General features: G+C 48.2%; 1 protein-coding gene across 2 annotated transcripts; it reads left to right on the top strand.

Annotated features, from left to right (window-relative positions):
* The first annotated feature begins 13,293 nt into the window (after nt 1-13,293).
* On the top strand, nt 13,294-17,529 carry IRF2BP2 (interferon regulatory factor 2 binding protein 2). Of its 2 annotated transcripts, none has more exons than XM_068547592.1 (2): nt 13,294-14,569; nt 15,187-17,529. In XM_068547592.1, the coding sequence occupies exons 1-2, from the start codon at nt 13,513-13,515 to the stop codon at nt 15,900-15,902; spliced, it is 1,773 nt and encodes a 590-aa protein (XP_068403693.1). In that variant the 5' UTR covers nt 13,294-13,512; the 3' UTR covers nt 15,903-17,529. The 2 variants fall into 2 exon arrangements, with proteins under 2 accessions (XP_068403693.1, XP_068403694.1); XM_068547593.1 differs by having other exon boundaries at nt 13,301-14,521.
* The last annotated feature ends 850 nt before the right edge of the window (nt 17,530-18,379 follow it).

Consider the following 18,379-nt stretch of genomic DNA (forward strand, 5'->3'; position numbering starts at 1 on the left):
ACATTCATTTGTCACTTGGTTTTGTTGTTGTTGCTATTATATCAATTTACAGAAGCGAGCGAAGTACAGAAAAGCAATTTGCCTGTGTTCACATAGTAATATGGCAACAGAGAGAGAACTGGCACCCACCGCGAAGCATGAGTTATTCTCCCATGACTTAAACCTCAGAGTGGCTGGAGACAGGGATCTGGAGTTCTTAGCATTGTGTGAAACGGAGCCACGCAGCCAAGGGGAAGCTGGGACTCTGCATCCGTTAAAAAGAACAAACATTTAGCTAGTCTCCAGCGCATACCTATCTCTGCATTCCCGATGCCCCGCGAAGAGGAAAGCTTGACTTGAGAAGAAATGACTTTGTTTTCTCTCTCTGGATATTTAGAAAATTGCTGGAGTTTCAAAGCTTTTCCCCATTAGGCCCAGGTAGTCTCCCCTCCTTTTTCGAGATGGATGGAAAGCTCATTCTTAACCAATAACATACTACCTAACATAATTTTTAAAGTATATATTTTAATAATATACTAATAATATGTAATAATTATATATAATAATATAGTAATATACTAATAATGTATGCATATATATTTTATATACACATGTATACATATATATATATACACACACACACACACAAACACATTGGGCATCTTGGTTTTTGCTTTGAGTTCCTAAGAGGAAAAACACAACCTAAGCATAAAGGGCTGTAATTTCCTTCTTTTTTATTCTAAGTTAATGACATTGCTTTATCAGCTTGGAGTGTGTGTAACTGACCTATTGGCCTTTCTGTGTCCGGTAATGAGAATACGTGCTTTGGAAATGTGTGTACATGGACAAAGAGGAAACTGGAAGGGTAATTGTCATAATGATTGGGTAATAAAATTAGGCCCTGATTTTTGTGACTACAGTCATTGCTGCTTCTACAATTGCCGCAGCATAAGGAAAACGGTGGTGAAACATCCATCACAGAAGTTGAAAGGAGACAGTTATTATCTGTCGAAGAAAAATCGTGGTGTCAGCTTTGGCTACGTTATGGATGCCACAGTTGAGGATTAAAAGAGGTATACATGTCTACCTTTCCAATACCATCTGTGGGCATCTTTAGAAAGTATGTGTTGGTTGCATTTTTTAAGACCTAATACTACGTAAGTATTCTAGAGGAACTTACTATTTTTTTTTTTATAATCCTGTAAATTACAGACTTTATAAAGTGTTTTTCTTTTTTAAATAATTCTGAATGATCACCTCCTAATGTATCTCTTCTAAGGGACAGAGCATTCCATATAGAATGTTTTTAAAGCTCAGTAACAGACATGAATGGTTATTAGCAATAAGAGATGGTTATTAGCAATAAGAGATGATTATTGTGGAGAATTAACATGGAAAATCAAGTATTCCTTTCCATTGTTTTGGAAATGACGTTGGGCAGGGAGGGACTGCTGTAAAACCTCAAGGCTGTGCCTTTACCTATCTCAGCTCCTCATGGGGTCTTGGTCTGAAACTCAGGCCGCCTGGGTTTGCTCCTTGAGGTTACTCTATGTCACTGCAGCTCAAAAATGCGCTGAGTTCATGTGCGGTTAAGATGAGAATTTACCACAGTCATTTTCCCTTCTGACCTACCTATTATAAAACAGTCTACAGTGATTTGCAAACTTTGTTTTCTTTCAGGAAGGCACAATGAGCTGCACATCTCCTGGGCTCCACTGGGATGGGGGGGAGCGGGCGTGGAATCCTGGCCTCAGAGGTGGGCTGTGAGGTGGTGCCGTCCTGCATGCACCATCCCAAGGGGCGGTCCAGGTATATTGGAAGCAGTCCTAGAAGTAAGAACATCCTTCATGCTTAGTAAGATCTTAGGTTGTAATGGCTGCCTTGAGCCTCCAGACATTTTTTGCAGAGCTCCCAGTCCTGAAGCGCTCTTTCTGCCTCTGCTGCCATATGTTTTTCCAGCTGGACCTCTCTACCAGTCTTCCACTCTCCAGAAAGTTCTCATTCATTCAACCCAAGGGTAGCTCAGTGGCTTTTCTGAGGACAGCTGGGAGGGTCAGCAGGAGTCCTGGCCACAAGGAAACATCAAGCTACCTGAGCTTGTAGATGAACGTCTCAAACTGGGCGTCTGTGCCCTCAGATGCTGCGCTTTCCTTACTCAGTTTAAATTTGGAGAAATGTAAATAAACATATTTAAATATGTGAAACTGTATAAGAAAAACATTCTTATTAGCATGCACTTTCTGTGATTCAGAGCTCCTCACCAAACCCAACAGCAGGGAAATTAAAGCAGTTTTTGCTGGAAGACTAGAATCCACCCACTTATTTACTCTGATTAGCCAGTGACCTCCGGACCCTGTTTTCCATTGTTCATCTTCTATTCACCTGGGGCACTGGGGATGTTTTCGCTTTTCCAGATGCTGTTTTTCAGATTGGTTGATACAACGTTTGGAGTTACAACTCTCTGATACCCTTTGGAGTTCGGGCCACCGGGCCAAGGTTCACTTTTCCTAATTCTAACCAAGTAGTTTGTTCTTTGTGATTCAGACTTGGTTGCTGCCACTGTTGGTTATTTTTCCTTCGAGTGAATTTAGAATTCAGTTCCTCATCCTCAAAAGCCCTAACTGGAAAGGAAACCGGTCACACATTCTCTGTGGCAAACTCTCCTTGGAAAACCCTCACAAGGAATTGGGCTGTATGTACAAAGCTCTTACTTTATTGACATATTTATATTTGATTTACAGTAGAAACTGAGCCCACTTCCATATTTTAATAGTGTCCTCGTTACTTGCTAGTAAGTCTTCGACTACACTTCCCACTACCCCTCACCCCTAACTCATTGCCCCTTCTCTGCACTACCGTTTTTTCCAGCCAACCCTCTGCTGGTACTTGTGTACTTTGAAATCTTTTCACACTACAAAATCTGCAGGGGCAAAAATGATGCCTTGGATAATGCAGAGAGGTCTTAGAACAACCCACACTAGCAGCAGAAAATCCAAAATTCTGACAGTATTAGTCTGGGGAGACCAATTATATTCAGGGATCGCTATGAAACTGTGCAATCTGAATCAGTAAAGTATTTTTCAAAAGCAGGCAAGAGAAAGCAATATTATGAGGAAATCACTGATTTTCACTTTCTTTCTGGTTTGTTGGTTTCACGAAATGCTTAAACAAGAATATAATGACAATATTTCTAAACCGATTGTGTAACTGCTCTGAAGCTTAACAATATACCTCCCAACCCTCACGATAATAGAGGTGGCATATATCTGGTAGGTTACCCATTAAACGACTGTGACAGATCGTATTTCTGGTTAATTGTTAGTTCCTGATGACCCTTTAGGCTTTGCCTGTGTGTTTAATGACACCATCTGCTGTCTAGGGCACCAACACTACCTTTTAACATGAGGATTACTGTTCTTACTTCGTAAACAGAAGTGCTCAATCGGAGGTGTTGAAGTTCTACCACAGAATTATTTAAATCATACTACCCATGGAAAGCTTAAAAAAACAAACTGACTTTCTTGCCTATGCTAGCTCTATCGGTTTCACCTAAAATGTCATAATTTATATACCATAATAAAAGCGTAAAAAAGATTTACAGGTTGTTTTCTTGGTCTGCAAAACGAAGTATTTTAAAAGAGCTCTGACTCTGTTACGCCTGTCCTGTTTGTCTTTTTCCAGGCTAGTTGCTCACTGCATATCTCTGGGAAATGTCCCAATAAAACACACAATTAAAAAAGAATTCTCACAAAGTGGAATGAGATGACTTTTTTTTTTTTAAACTTTTTTTTTGGCCGTGTTGGGTCTTCGTTGCTGCGCGCAGGCTTTCTCTAGTTGCGGCGAGCGGGAGTTACTTTCCGTTGTGGCGCACGGGCTTAGTTGCTCTGTGGCATGTGGGATCTTCCAGGACCAGGACTTGAATCCGTGTCCCCTGCATTGGCAGGCGGATTCTTAACCACTGCGCCACCAGGGAAGTCCCTTTTTTTTTTTTTTTTTTTAACCATCACCCAAGATCATGCCTCTCTGTCCTGGGGCATGTTGAGAATCCTGCTGGTGTTCAAGAAATAGGAAAACATCTACTACCATGCGGTCTATGGTAAGGCAAATATGGACGGGGTTTTCAGTGGGCTCCCTTTGTTTGGGACTCATACATAGTAGCGCCTGAGAAATGAAGTCCTGGTGGTCAGTGTGAGGGGTGAGGAGGGGCAGAGCGTTTAATTTAACCAGGCCCATGCTGTACAGTATCTAATTTAGTGCAATTCTCCAATCCTTGAATCAGAACTGCCTAAAAATAGAGGCTCTAGGGAACGGGAGAACTGGCTTGCATCTAACTTGTACCTCCTGCCTGCGGAGGGGGGGAAGCCGCACCTTTTTGAGGCAGGAGAAGGAAACCCCCCACTGACTTGGTTCATTCATTTATTTGCCCCTTAATCCATTCCCAGCCTTGGTCCAAAAAGGAACTGAGGGGAATGGAAATTACTGTTTAATTTTACTAGGGAAATGAGAGCTCCTTAAAGGTGAAAACTTTTTCACAGTCACTGTAATTTTTCATTCCTTAACGTGGCGACACTTTTAGGAATCAGGAGTGAGCTTTGCAGAATAAAGCATTCTAGGTAGTGTGTGTCTGATTTTTGAACTGACTTTTGTTACGAACTGTGGCAAGGCTCAGAGGATTGATCATTATAAGCCCAGCACTCACACAACCCACAACTTTTGCTAAAGTATGGATACTTCACAGAGTATGTTTTTTTTTTTTTTTTTAATTACTTGGAAGAGGAGAGGTCGGCCTGAATACTCACCACGTGAAAATAATCAAGAAGTCATCTGCCAACAGAAAACAACTTCAAAAGTACAGAATGTAGAATTCTGAGCCTAAACCACTTGACGGTATCCCAAAAAGGCATGTCCTGACATGTTTTCAGTGTAAGAGGGCTTCAGCATTCCAAGCTTTTAAAAGAATGTCTCCTGTTACAGCTAAAAGGGGCTGCTTATCTTTTTCCACACTCTGAATTCATGGAATCTGGAAGTCTGATTCTGGAGCACTCATTTTAAAATAAATCGAGTCCTCTTTATATGAAAAGTAAAGAACTTGGTTTTTTTTCGTTTTTGAAGAATAGTTGAAATGAAAGAACATCTACACATACATGCTTCCCACCACCCCCGTTTTTGAAATACACAGAACTGAAGAAACATCATTAAGTTTTCATAATCATACCCAAAAAAACGAAAGTCATATAGAAAGTCACGAATGCAACATTTCACTATAGTTAACAAAAGTCCCAACAAGTTTCAAAACATCAGAATTCCTAGAACTTACTCTCACAGTATCCTTCATAAATTCAGTATATGGCCAGCAAAGAAGCCACACAGCTATTAATCAGTGGAATCCTGGGTGAGAACACAAAAAACCTCAAAACAAGTTTCCACATCCTGCTGACCTATTCAGCCAAATGCCTGTCAGTGTATTGAACTGTTTTTTGTTTTTTTTTTCTTCTTCTCTTTTCTTCAGCTGTGGCCCTCTTGAGTAATCTGAAAGGCCTGTGAATAGTATATTGTCTTTGCCCATCATATATATATGTATGTGTGTGTGTATATATATATATATATATATATATATATATAATAAGGCAGTCTCTTGTGGAAAGGAATGTTTTCCATAAGCCTTGAGACACTTTAGTTGGGCATATTAATGCTGATACAGATGTTTTTGCCCTGGCTAACTTAAACTAAGTATAGACTGTGGTTTAGACACTCCTAGCCTGGGATCTGAGCCCAAACCAAGCAGCCATCATGTTCTCAGATGATGTGATGATCTGGTAGCCATTTAACCTCACAACTTTATTTGACGGCACAATGCCCCCAAATAATGGGCAGGCACTTGCAGTCATTTTTCTGCATTGTTCTGTGGTCCCATATGTGTCAGAAGAACGCTGGGCTTGGGTTTACCATGTTCTCCTTGTTTCCATTACCCCCACCCACCATATGAAGGGTCAGAGCAGAAATGGCATCAAGTTCAACATGCCCTCTTCCGCTCAAGAAAGACATGGGCCCAGAGTGCCCCACTGATCCGCCTCAGGTCACATGCCAGCTGCTTGAAGAGAACCTATGGTCCCACAGCCACCTCCTGTACAGATATGTACATGTATGTAAAACAGAACCTGTGAAGGAAATAGAAATAGGAGGTAGCCCACCAGTGGGCTAAAGAAAGAACTGCAGTTTGGGAAACCTGAATTCTAGCTGTTGTTCTACTGTACATTTCTTTGTCTCAAGGCAAGTTCCTTACTGTGCTGGTACCTCAGTTTACCAAATTAATAAAGTAAACAGACACTGATGTCTTCTTAGTCATCGTTAAGAATAATGAATTGGGGGACTTCCCCGGCAGTCCAGTGGTTACGACTTCTTCGCCTTCCAATGCAGGGGGGGGTGTGGGTTCAATCCCTGGTCGGGGAGCTAAGATCCCACATGCCTCGCGGCCAAAAAACCAAAACACAAAACAGAAGCAATACTGTAACAGATTCAATAAAGACTTTAAAAATGGTCCACATCAAAAAAAAGAGAATCTTAAAAAAAAAAAAACAGATGAATTGCTCTGCTAATGCAAATATAGGTAGATAGATAAGATAGATAGATAGACCGAAAGAATAAAAGCAGTCTGAAAAATGTTCACAATCTAGCTACTTCTTAAATGCTAAGAGTTAAAAACTCCTAGGAAGTTCACATGTGTAAATTCCCAGGCATGTTTCAGAACCAACTTTATCACTCAGGAATTTGCTTGAAGACCTGAGGCTTGCTAACGAGCCCATCAAAGTTCATTTGTATTTGCATTTCAGCTGTCTGTGACAAGCTTTTTGGTAAACACACTATATTTAGGCAGTCACTTTAGGAAATCTATTTTTCTGTTTCTGTCCACCAGTGGTCTTTTTCTAGGGCTCAAACCTAGGCTATCTGCTCCCATGTATTTGGTTTCCTTCTTCCCGGTATGAACTTCAATTCTGAGTGTGAATCTTAATTCTCTCCACGGTTTTGCACTCCCCTTGGCAATGACGTAGTACCATGTGGGCCCAGGAACAGATGTGCCAATGCATACAGACATTCACTCCAATTAATAAATTACAGCCCACAATTAGTCTTTTAAACTTTCCTTCCTTTTTTCCTTCTGCAGGGAGTTCTCTGTATCTCCTTTGCACATAAAACTGACCAAAAAACAAAGTTTGGAGAAAACTTTATTGTTACTGTTTGGATCTTTACATATCATTGGACTATCACCTATACACATAACTATTTTAAATGACATTACTTTGTGTGTGTTTGCTAAAGCACCTTAGACCACAGCAAGTCAGTCACCAGCACAGATTATCGAAACCCCATTGGTAAAGGCCAAATTTTCCTGCTGACTGGCATTCTTTCGCAAAATATATTTGCACCTTGTCAAGAGAAAGTCAACCTAGTTCATATTGGCTAACGTCTATCTCATAAGAAATACAAACAATAACAGTGAAAGCTTGTGTGAATAAATTATGATCATTGTGCTTCCTACAGCCCCTTCACAACGATGAAATTCTATGAAATATCTGACTCCATGGTTTTTTCTTTTCAGTGCCTTGTAGCCACGGTGTATTTACCTGCCTGAGTGCAAAGTAGCCAGAACTGGAGGCCTACAGTAGGAATTAAATGATTTCATGAGACTTTTCTCTTTGTTTGCAAGGAAATAGGGCATAAAGAATTGGAGGTACAGTATTCCAATTTGGTGAGTGACCAAACCATTTCCTCACTCAACTAAATCCCAGAACTGAATTTTTTTATCCAAACACCTAAGATCAATTTTTAATCTATGGTTCATAAATTCTAAGTTTCACCAGTGCAAAATGGTCTGCCATTTAAGAAGTCCCATACGAGGCATGGCGCGGTGGCATCTCTCAACTCTACCATATCCCTCTATCTGTTTTCTTTGGATTACCTGTCCTATGAACTATACTAGAATGTTCTTGTTTCCTATAAATACAGATATAGATAGGCAAATCTTAACACTCTTTTTGGTAACACTCACAAATGTTAACATTCTTCTTCTAGACCTCTAAACTGTGATCACATGTTTTATTGAAATGCAAAATGTAAACAGAATGTTCTAGACTATATTGTTAGACAAAAATACTCATACTTGGATTTCAGTCTGGTACTCACCTTTCATGTTACAATAGGCAAATCACTTAATCTTTCACTGTCTTAGGTTTTTAGCTTCTGAAAAAGGATGACAACAAAATTTATGCTCGAAACAACTTTTCTGAATGTCCATACGAAAGCAATAATGAACGCAAAGCTATCCCATCATGCTTGACCTTTTAGAAGTGTAACATCTTCTATTTTTTTCAGTTCCCTTACTACTGAATGTGCAGTACGAAAGTTACCTTTTTGAGTAAGCAAGCTAATGAGAGAAAATTTACCATTTTATTTTTTTCAAACATTATCCGAGAGGTTAGTTCCTTATTTTGTCAGGGTCTTCCTACTGATATCGTTTAAAGGATTTTAGTGAGTGTCTTAAATATAAGTTAAACCCGCCTCCAGATATTATTCCAGAAAAGTGCATTTCATCATGCTCTTTCCAAAAAGTCAATAGGAGGGTTCTGGCATCAAATGGCTGTTGAATTCCTTCCAGTTCTCCTCCAAATTTCCTTGCAGACTCTGAGCGAGTGTGTGACCTCCATCTCTCCTTTGTCTGTATTTTTCACTTAGCTCTTTAAATTCTGACACAGTTAGTAGCTAACCTACCTCAAGGCCCCAAATTTTACTCTCAATGGGGACCTGTACCTATGTTCACACATAGGCTGGGGACGAACAGCTTCTGTGTATGATATGTGGATGATTAAGAGCTCCTGTGATTTTATTTGGCCTGATTCTTAGACCCTCCACAGAGAGTTTACCTCCTCCACATGCAAAAGTCTTTTTAATATCTGAATGCTTTCTGCACACAGGGTGGGTAGGCTACAGGGAGAGGTCAAACAGAGGGAAAGTATTTCTAAAATAGCATATTTGCAATTTGAAAACCAGTAGGATTGTCTCGTAAAATGCTGTTGCTTAGAAGGAAGGCGCTCATATCTGTTCCAGAAGGTTGCTGTATGTCACGACTCTCCATAGTATGTGTGGATGTGTTCATATAAACAAATATGTTCAAATATGTATTTATAACTTTTTCAAAGTGGAAAGCCCTGAATATCACACATGCTCCTCCAGTCTTACTTACTCTTCCAGAAGTCTTACTTCTGGCCAAGTACAGGGAGTCTAGGATGGTAGCCACAGAAATCCGGATGACATGTGGCTGCATTTTTTTTCTCCTCCAAATATGCCAGGGTCAGAGTTTAAGAAGCTTCAGTATGGTTGCAACATCGTGCTATTAATAGAAACTGCACTCTGAAGAATGAAGGCTGTGATTCCGCATGTGGATATAGGGTGACGCGTAGGAACTCAGCAGTCCCTAGAAATACCACGTCCTGGACAGCACCCACACACTGCTGGGGGCACGGGGTCGCAGCCCTCCCAGAGCTGCGTGTCCTTGGGGAAGAGTTCCATCAAGGTCCTCTGCTAAGAACCATTTCTTTACGCTGCCCTGTCGAATGCCAGTATGGGGCTGTGGTGTGTTAACAAGAGCATCTCAACTGGAGTCAGCTCGGGGGACCACATTCAGATTTTAGATGTTTAATGCTCACACAGGGGAAACCCATGTAAATCTCAGGGAGGGGGTCAGATTTGTTCCACCCATTGAGCTACTGCTTAGAACTGCTCCCTTTGGTTTACCTTCCAATCACTTCCCTTATGCCAGCTTTTGAGAATATCATACTGAATGGCTTTCCTTTTGCTTGTAAACTGAGATTTTCTCTTTTTTTTTTTTTTTCAGTCTTAAGAAATTCGAGCTGGAAAAGACTGTTGCTTCTTCTAGTCTCAGCAGGAGTGTTCGCCACAGAATATTTCTTAAGACAAATTGCAGCATTTCAGTGTTCTGGTTAAAAGCCAACTTCAATCCACTGCCCCACCAACACTTCACGGGGCATCTGCCTGCCCGTCCGTGTACGAACGTGTAGGAGCACACTGCAGCCAACCCGGTGACCTTGACTCGGAGTGGCAAAGAGGATCATAATTCCCTTTTGAGAGGACCCGGAGCCTTTTAAGCAAGAGGGCAGAGTCTACGTGACTAAAACATACCAACTTCCTCTTTCATAAGTCATCACATGATGAACTACAATTACAATTCCTGCCTTGTCTCTGCGAATTGCAGACGCATTGCCTCACCCTAGAAACCCTGCTCCTGTGTGCGGAGCAGGCGGCTCTAACTGCTGCAGCAGCCGCTTTGGAAGGGATCCAACTCTAGTCTGTGCCGGGAGGGAGGGCGGTGGGTGGGAGACGAAAACAAAGCTCTGTTTACTTAGCATACATCGATAAAGCTGCTTCGGAGCTACATGAAAGGCCAGGCAGCATGAAAGACTTTTGATACAATATAAGGAATTGCTGCTCTGGATCCTGGGCCAGCCTTAACCCCCTTGACCCCGGATCCTTTTATGGCAAGAAACCAGAACTAGAACAGCCTTTCCATTTTCTAGCGGGCATTTCGTTAGGGAAGTTACAACAACTGAGTTTCGACATTGAACTGGTAGTGTAAAATAAAAAGGAAATGCTCTTCACTTGGAGAAGAAAAGCTCTGCTCTACAAAAATCCTTACTTAGTACCTCTCGGGGCAGAATGTGGATCTCGGTGTTTCTATTTGGGAGGGAGCCATCGGCTTTCCCACGAGGGTATTACGGTGCCTGCTCGCAGGTAAATGAGTAAAACTAGGCCGTGGCTCTAACCCCGAGTTGTTTTCTTTTAATATTTCCATCCCTGCCTAGGGGGGCCATTTCTTGGGGGTGTTGCGATGGCTCATCTCTTGCAGCACAGAGACTGGGCCTCATCCCCTCTGGGCAGTGGCCTAGTAGGTGAAGTCACACGCTACAATGAGCGGCTCAGGGCCTCCAAGGAGACTGACAGGTCCTGCGAGAGAGGCGCAACAGCAAGGACCAGGTGTGGCCAAATCCACGGGCACCAGCTGCTGGGGACCGGGGTCCCATTCTCCCAGCTAGGAGAGGGTGGGGCAGGATTGTAATTGCAGGGCAATATCCGGGAACAGATGGGGAGACCTCTAGGGCAGGCGCACCTTCTCTGGAAATCCCCATGAGAAGTCGTGCAGGCTTCGCCTGCAAAAACATTTTGGTGTGGCATTACATTTTCTGTGCCATTTTCGAACAGGTTTTTTCATGTGCTTAAAGCAGCTCCCTCCGCTGTTTCTCTAGGAGTGTTCTTCCTCTTCCTTGTGGTTAATCCTTTGAGGCGCCCTAGCATTTTCAACAGCAGTAACTAGAAAGAAACGTCAGCAGGATTTTTTTCCTCTCTCTCCACCTACCAATCCAGTTGTAGGAAAGATAATATAATTAGTACCCTGTTCTTCCCACACTTAACCAGCTCTTTCCACTCTCAGGGAGAGATGTGGGCCTGTTTTCCAACAAAGGAAGCTCCGGAGGCCGCCCTTCCAGAGCTGAAGTGTAAAAGTCCCAACTGAGAGTGACTAAGCTCGCGTCTATTAAGACTAACGACCAGCCAAAAGTGATTTATCATAACACACGCCAGCTCCTCCTCCCGATAAAAGTGTGAAACTCAAGTGCTCACTTCACTTGGGCACCGTGTACGGCTGCCAACGGTGGCAGAGCGCGGCGGGCCTGGCCGGCTCCGCGGCCACACCTCGACTTCGCGCCAGGCGGCTCTGCACCCACCCAAGCCCAGCCTGGGCTGCGCGGTGGGCGCGAGGCCGCCCCTGCCCCACCGCCGGGCCGAGGAAGCCCGCGAACAGCCGGGCCCCGCGCCCCCCCCGCCGGCCGGCCAGCGGCTCAGCCCCACGGCGGGCGCGGACCGCACCGCGGCTCGTGCCCGCGCCCCGCGCCGCCTCGAGTCCGAGGTTGGCCCTGGGGGCGGGGCCCGGAGCCCCAGAGTCGCGGGCGGGGGGCGGGGGCGGAGCCTGCGCGGTGACGCGGACGCGCGGGCCGCTGACCCTGGATCCCTGGAATGTGCATTCGTTCAATGGGGCCGCCAGTGCCAGCGGCGCCGAGTCACGTCCGCGCGGAGCGTGCGCACTCGGAGACGGCGGCGCACGCGGCCCGCGGCCCCGCGCCCACGTCACGCGCCCGCCGCGCGGACCTGAGCCGGGCAGCAGGGTGGGCCGAAGACCGAGGGGACGACTCCGTGTTTGCGAGGGCCCCATCGCGCGGCGTTCCCGCTCCCGCTCCCTCCCGGAAGGGCTCCGGGAAACGGCGGGCGGACGTGGTCCTAGGCTTGCGAGCACACACCCTCCTCTTAGGAAAACTTCAGGGGACCGGCGGCGCCTGTGTCCTTCCCAAGACACATGCGAGTGTAAAGCACTTACCGAAGAGTTCAAATAAATAAAGCTCTGTACAAAATGTGAACCACGCTTGATTTAAAAGCCCCTATGCGCGAGAGATTACGGACAAAACCAAGTTACAAAGTGACCTGTTTTTCAAAACATGAGTTTTAGCACGGTTTGTCCCAAACGGACCTGAAGGGGGGTGGGGAACTCGGCCCGAGGAGTCGAGGTAGCCGAGCGGGTGGAGGAAGGCAAGCCGTGCCAGCCACGCGTTCACGTCGGGGACACGGGCCGCGGCGCTGGCGGGCGGGCAGGCAGGCGCCGCAGAGCCGGCTCTCCCGGCAGCGCTCGATCTCCGGCGGGGGGAGGGGGAGGGCGCGGGGGAGGGCGGGCGCGCGCGCGAGGGGAGGGGGCCCGCGCAGGCGCCTTGCGAGGCTGTCGAAGAATCAAGTCTGTAGAAGTGGAGCGGCCGCGGCGGCAGCAGCAGCAGCGACGGCGGCGGCGGAGCTGAGGCGGGTTGGGCGCTGACGCGGGCGCTGGAGAGCGGCGACGCCAGGAGCTGTGAGAGAGCAGCGGAGCGACCCGTGGCCCGCGCCGCGCCCGAGCTCCGCGCCGCCCGGCCGCCGCCGCCGCCACCCCGGCGCGGCATGCCCCGCCGCTCGGGCTGAGCCTGCCCCGGCGGCCGCCCCCCGCCCCCCGCCCCCCCCGGCCTCCCCACCCCCCGCCCCACACTTCGAGCCGGCCGCCGCCGCGACCTGCTGCGCTCCCCCGCGCCCGCGCGGCCCGTCTTTGCCCCGGTCTGGAGGCCCGCCGCGGCCCCGGCCGAGCCCCAGCCGCCGCGCCCGCCGCGCCGCACCGCCCCGCCGTCCGCCCGCGCCCGCGCAGGCCGGGGGGACGTGCTGCCGCGGCTGCAGCCCCTCGCCCCGCGCCCGCCGCCCCTCGTGCACCGGGGGCGCTGCGCGGGCGCCGAGCCTTCGCGGGCTTTGCCGCCGCCGCCTCTGCGGCCGCCGCCGCTGGTGGGAGAGACGCGGGGTTGGGGGGGGAGGAGGGCGCGCGTGGTGCCGGCGGGGAGCGGCGGCGCCCCCCCCTCCTCCTCCTCCGCCTCCTCCTTCTCCGGCGCCGCGGGCTGCTCGGACATGGCCGCGGCGGTGGCGGTGGCGGCCGCGTCCCGGCGGCAGTCGTGCTACCTGTGTGACCTGCCCCGCATGCCCTGGGCCATGATCTGGGACTTCACCGAGCCCGTGTGCCGTGGCTGCGTCAACTACGAGGGCGCCGACCGCGTCGAGTTCGTCATCGAGACGGCGCGGCAGCTCAAGCGGGCGCACGGCTGCTTCCCGGAGGGCCGCTCCCCGCCCGGCGCCGCGGCCCCGGCCGCCGCCAAGCCGCCGCCGCTCTCGGCCAAGGACCTCCTTCTGCAGCAGCAACAGCCGCCGCCGCTCGGCCACGGCGGCCCCGAGGCCGCCCCGCGCGCCCCGCAGGCCCTGGAGCGCTACCCCCTGGCGGCCGCCGCGGCCGAGCGGCCTCCGCGCCTGGGCTCTGATTTCGGCGGCAGCCGCCCGGCCGCGAGCCTGGCCCAGCCGCCGACGCCGCAGCCGCCGCCCGTGAACGGCATCCTGGTGCCCAACGGCTTCTCCAAGCTGGAGGAGCCGCCCGAGCTGAACCGCCAGAGCCCGAACCCGCGGCGCGGCCACGCCGTGCCGCCCACCCTGGTGCCGCTCATGAACGGCTCGGCCACGCCGCTGCCCGCCGCGCTCGGCCTGGGCGGCCGCGCCGCCGCCTCGCTGGCCGCCGTGTCCGGGGCCGCGGCCGCCGGCCTGGGCTCGGCGCAGCCCGCCGAACTGGGCGCCCACAAGCGGCCGGCGTCCGTGTCGAGCGGCGCGGCCGCGGAGCATGAGCAGCGCGAGGCGGCGGCCAAGGAGAAGCAGCCGCCGGCGGGCTCGCACCGCGGCCCGGCCGACAGCCTGTCCTCGGGGGCCGGGGCGGCCGAGCTGGGCACCGAGGGCGCGGGCAAAGGCCGCGGGCCCGGCGAGCAGGACTGGGTCAACCGGCCCAAGACCGTGCGAGACACGCTGCTGGCGCTGCACCAGCACGGCCACTCGGGGCCCTTCGAGAGCAAGTTTAAGAAGGAGCCGGCCCTGACTGCAGGCAGGTTGTTGGGTTTCGAGGCCAACGGGGCCAACGGGTCTAAAGCAGGTAGGGGCGGCTGTGGAGCGAGGGGATCTAGGGGCGAGCCGGGGACGGAGAGCCGAGGAGGGGTGCTCTTCCCATTCGCCGTTCTCCCCCGGCCCAGAAACAACAAACACCCAACTTCCTGATCTGCCCGAGGCGGAACCAGTGCTTAGTGGCAACGTGTTCCTGTGCTGAAGCAGCATAACAGAGATGAGTCAGACGGGCTGATAGGCAGCGACACAGGGCTTTCCTTTCCCAGCACATTCCTGGCTGCGAGCAGGAGGGCACCAGTCACCTTTTAACCTGTGTGTGCGTGGCGCGGGGGGGACGTTAACCGTCAGGTGCACAGTGCAGTCTGGGGACGGGCAGGCCTATGGGAAAACAGGCAGCGCTGTCGGGGCCATTTTCTGTGGCTTTTTTTTTTTTTTTTTTTTAATTGCTAGGCTGCCTCAGAGCCCCGTCCGTCTAAGTGGTTTAAGTTGCACGTGCTCTTGAAACTCCCGTGAGTTTTTATGGACCAGCTTTTAGAGAAGATAAATTCTTCGGGGAGTTTTGTTATGTGTTAGAAAAAGAAAAGATCGTTTTCAGCGCACGTTCATTTACGTCCCTTTTTTCCCCCTCTTATGTCTTTGTTCTTCCAGTTGCAAGAACAGCAAGGAAAAGGAAGCCTTCTCCAGAACCAGAAGGTGAAGTCGGGCCGCCTAAGATCAATGGAGAGGCACAGCCGTGGTTGTCCACGTCCACAGAAGGGCTCAAGATCCCCATTACTCCTACATCCTCTTTTGTGTCTCCGCCGCCCCCCACTGCCTCACCTCATTCCAACCGGACCACACCGCCTGAAGCGGCCCAGAACGGCCAGTCCCCCATGGCAGCCCTAATCTTGGTAGCAGACAATGCGGGGGGCAGTCATGCCTCGAAAGATGCCAGCCAGGTGCACTCCACCACCAGGAGGAACAGCGGGAGCCCACCCTCTCCGTCCTCTGTGAACCAAAGAAGGCTGGGCCCCCGAGAGGTGGGCGGCCAGGGGGCAGGCAGCACAGGAGGACTGGAGCCCGTGCACCCCGCCAGCCTCCCGGACTCCTCGCTGGCGGCCAGCGCCCCGCTGTGCTGCACCCTCTGCCACGAGCGGCTGGAGGACACCCACTTCGTGCAGTGCCCGTCCGTCCCCTCGCACAAGTTCTGCTTCCCTTGCTCCAGACAAAGCATCAAACAGCAGGGAGCCAGTGGAGAGGTCTATTGTCCCAGTGGGGAAAAATGCCCCCTTGTGGGCTCCAATGTCCCCTGGGCCTTCATGCAAGGGGAGATTGCAACCATCCTTGCTGGAGATGTGAAAGTGAAAAAAGAGAGAGACTCGTGACTTTCCGGTTTCAGAAAAACCCAATGATTACCCTTAACTAAAACTGCTTGAATTGTGTATATATCTCCACATATATATATATATCCAAGACAAGGGAAATGTAGACTTCATAAACATGGCTGTATAATTTTGATTTTTTTGAATACATTGTGTTTCTATTTTTTTTTTTCTTTTTGACGACAAAAGGTATGTACTTATAAAAGCATTTTCTTCTTTTGTTAACGTTATTAGCATATCTTTGTGCTTTATTATCCTGGTGACAGTTACCGTTCAATGTAGGCTGTGACTTGCGCTGCTTTTTTAGAGCACTTGGCAAATCAGAAACGCTTCTAGCTGTATTTGTATGCACTTATTTTAAAAAGAAAAAAAAAGAAGCCAAATACATTTTCTGACGTTGTAAGATTGCCTTACTGTCTGTTATTCCGTATTGCTGGCCCCTTTCTCAGGCTGGAGGCCAAGTGGTGGAGACGGAAAGGAAATGAGCGAAAGGGGCACTGTTGTGAAGTGGGCATGCCACTGGGAAATGTCACCGAGTTTCCCCCCAAACGTTGTCCTTTGAGAGTAACAGGAAATCGATTTTGAATCTTTCTCGATTTTGGATTTTGTTCTTAAAGTTCAGTTGTTGGGCTGTTGAAGACTGCCTGAGAGTTGCTGCTGAGAGATTTTCAGGACTGGGCGGGGGTGGGCGGGGGGCGATTTTTTTTTTGTTTTAAGGCAAAGTTGACCACTGTTCACGGCCCATGTGATCAGTTGTAAGATTACCATGCTGCATGCTAGTCGGTTGCATAATACACAATCCAGTGACTCGAGGCAGTGATAACGGCTGGTGGTGAGGACAAGATGGCACTGCCATCTTTGCGTGGAGCCTGGCTCTGCAGCGCCACTTGATCTTTCGAAACACCCTGGAGCGCTCTGTGTGTCGTTGGCTGTGGTCGTTTTCCCTTGACGAGAGTCGAAAGAGAAGTCCAGGTGAACTTGGAGATTGTGGGATTGGTTTCGTTTCTGTTCTGTGTTTTGTTGTTTTATCATTTACCTGTAGCCCCATTGCTGTTGATATGATCACCTACACCCTGTTTGTAGTGAGCGCTAAATACAGTATGGTACAATGGCAGTAACAGCGCAGGGTGCTGCCAGGACTGCCCGTGGGCATATCAGTGACAGCCCAAATGGGGGTGGAGGAAACCTGTAATTTCCTTCTTACATGTGTTTGAAATACCAAGTGAATAATACTGTTCTTCTGGACAAAAATGATAAACTAGTGAAAATTAAAGAAAGGGTTTTACATAATAGACAGGCCCCACCTCTCAAACTATTTTTAGAAACGTTTTGTAAACTAATTTCTTTTGATTACTATTTTGCATCAGTAAAATGAGTTTTTTTAAACCAATAAATCATCAGTTATTAGAAATAGTTGTCTCACAGTGATACTGGTTTTTCTTCTGTGCTGTTATGATTTAACATTGACAGGAACACTACTTCAAATCCTTTCATGTTCAGGTGTTTGTAACTTGGCCCTCTAATTAGGCTGGTTCATGGCTTCCAGGTCTGCTACAACTTCTGTGTATTGTTCCCAACCGAGCTTTTATTTTAATTTGAAAATATAGATTGTTACCCACTTTGGATCCTTCTTCAGTTATGTTTTTGTCTTTCATTTTTAAATTGCTCAAATATTTTTTAATGGTCGGGTTATTAACACTTGAAAATCAGATACTGCACCAAATACAGTATTTTTTTCATGGTGTTTCTAATGAGCGCACCTATTAATGCTGTGCAAATTCATGTTACCCGTCATTGTTATATTGCAAACAGACTTGCATGATTAACCAGTTTGTTGTTACACTTTTTTTTTTTTAATTGGAGTATCTATGACTCAGAGCAGACCGGTTTCTCTTATGTAAATGCACACATGCAGAAACACAGTCAATTTTACATGCCCATAAAGACATTTGTAAAGAATTCAACTTACTATGGTCTGTTGTATAAGTGCATATCTAGGCACTTCACTATAAACTGGAATTTGACCTCATAGATGTTACAAGTTGATCAGTCATTTGACCTAATTTGTGGTAGCTATCTGTATGTTTTGCATTCTCAATACAGATAAGCTTTCCAAAAAGATTAGTAAAGAACCATCCTGCTGTTTTGAATAAGTCTATCCAGCTGTGGAAAAGACAACCTATGGTATCTCTGTGCTGCTGTTCAAGAGGGAGAATTTAAACAGCTTTAAAGGGCTGTGTGTTGAGTTTACTCCTATCAAAAAATAAGAGTCCGACTGGCCCTTGGGTGGCCTTCGTTAGAAGGCTTGCAGCTGGAAAGTGTTGATATGGGTTATATCTCTGGCATTCTCGTAAGTTAAAAAGTTAACACTGGGACATGGGTTTGATCCTTTGTTGTACCTGATCACAGTGCAGAGATTCTCCACAGCTGGATAAAGATGTCAGAAAGCTACTTACTGTACATGGGCAGTATCAGGTTTC

This window comes from Eschrichtius robustus, chromosome 7 (genome assembly GCF_028021215.1).
Source record: "Eschrichtius robustus isolate mEscRob2 chromosome 7, mEscRob2.pri, whole genome shotgun sequence".
In the NCBI taxonomy this organism is placed as follows: Eukaryota; Metazoa; Chordata; class Mammalia; order Artiodactyla; family Eschrichtiidae; genus Eschrichtius; species Eschrichtius robustus.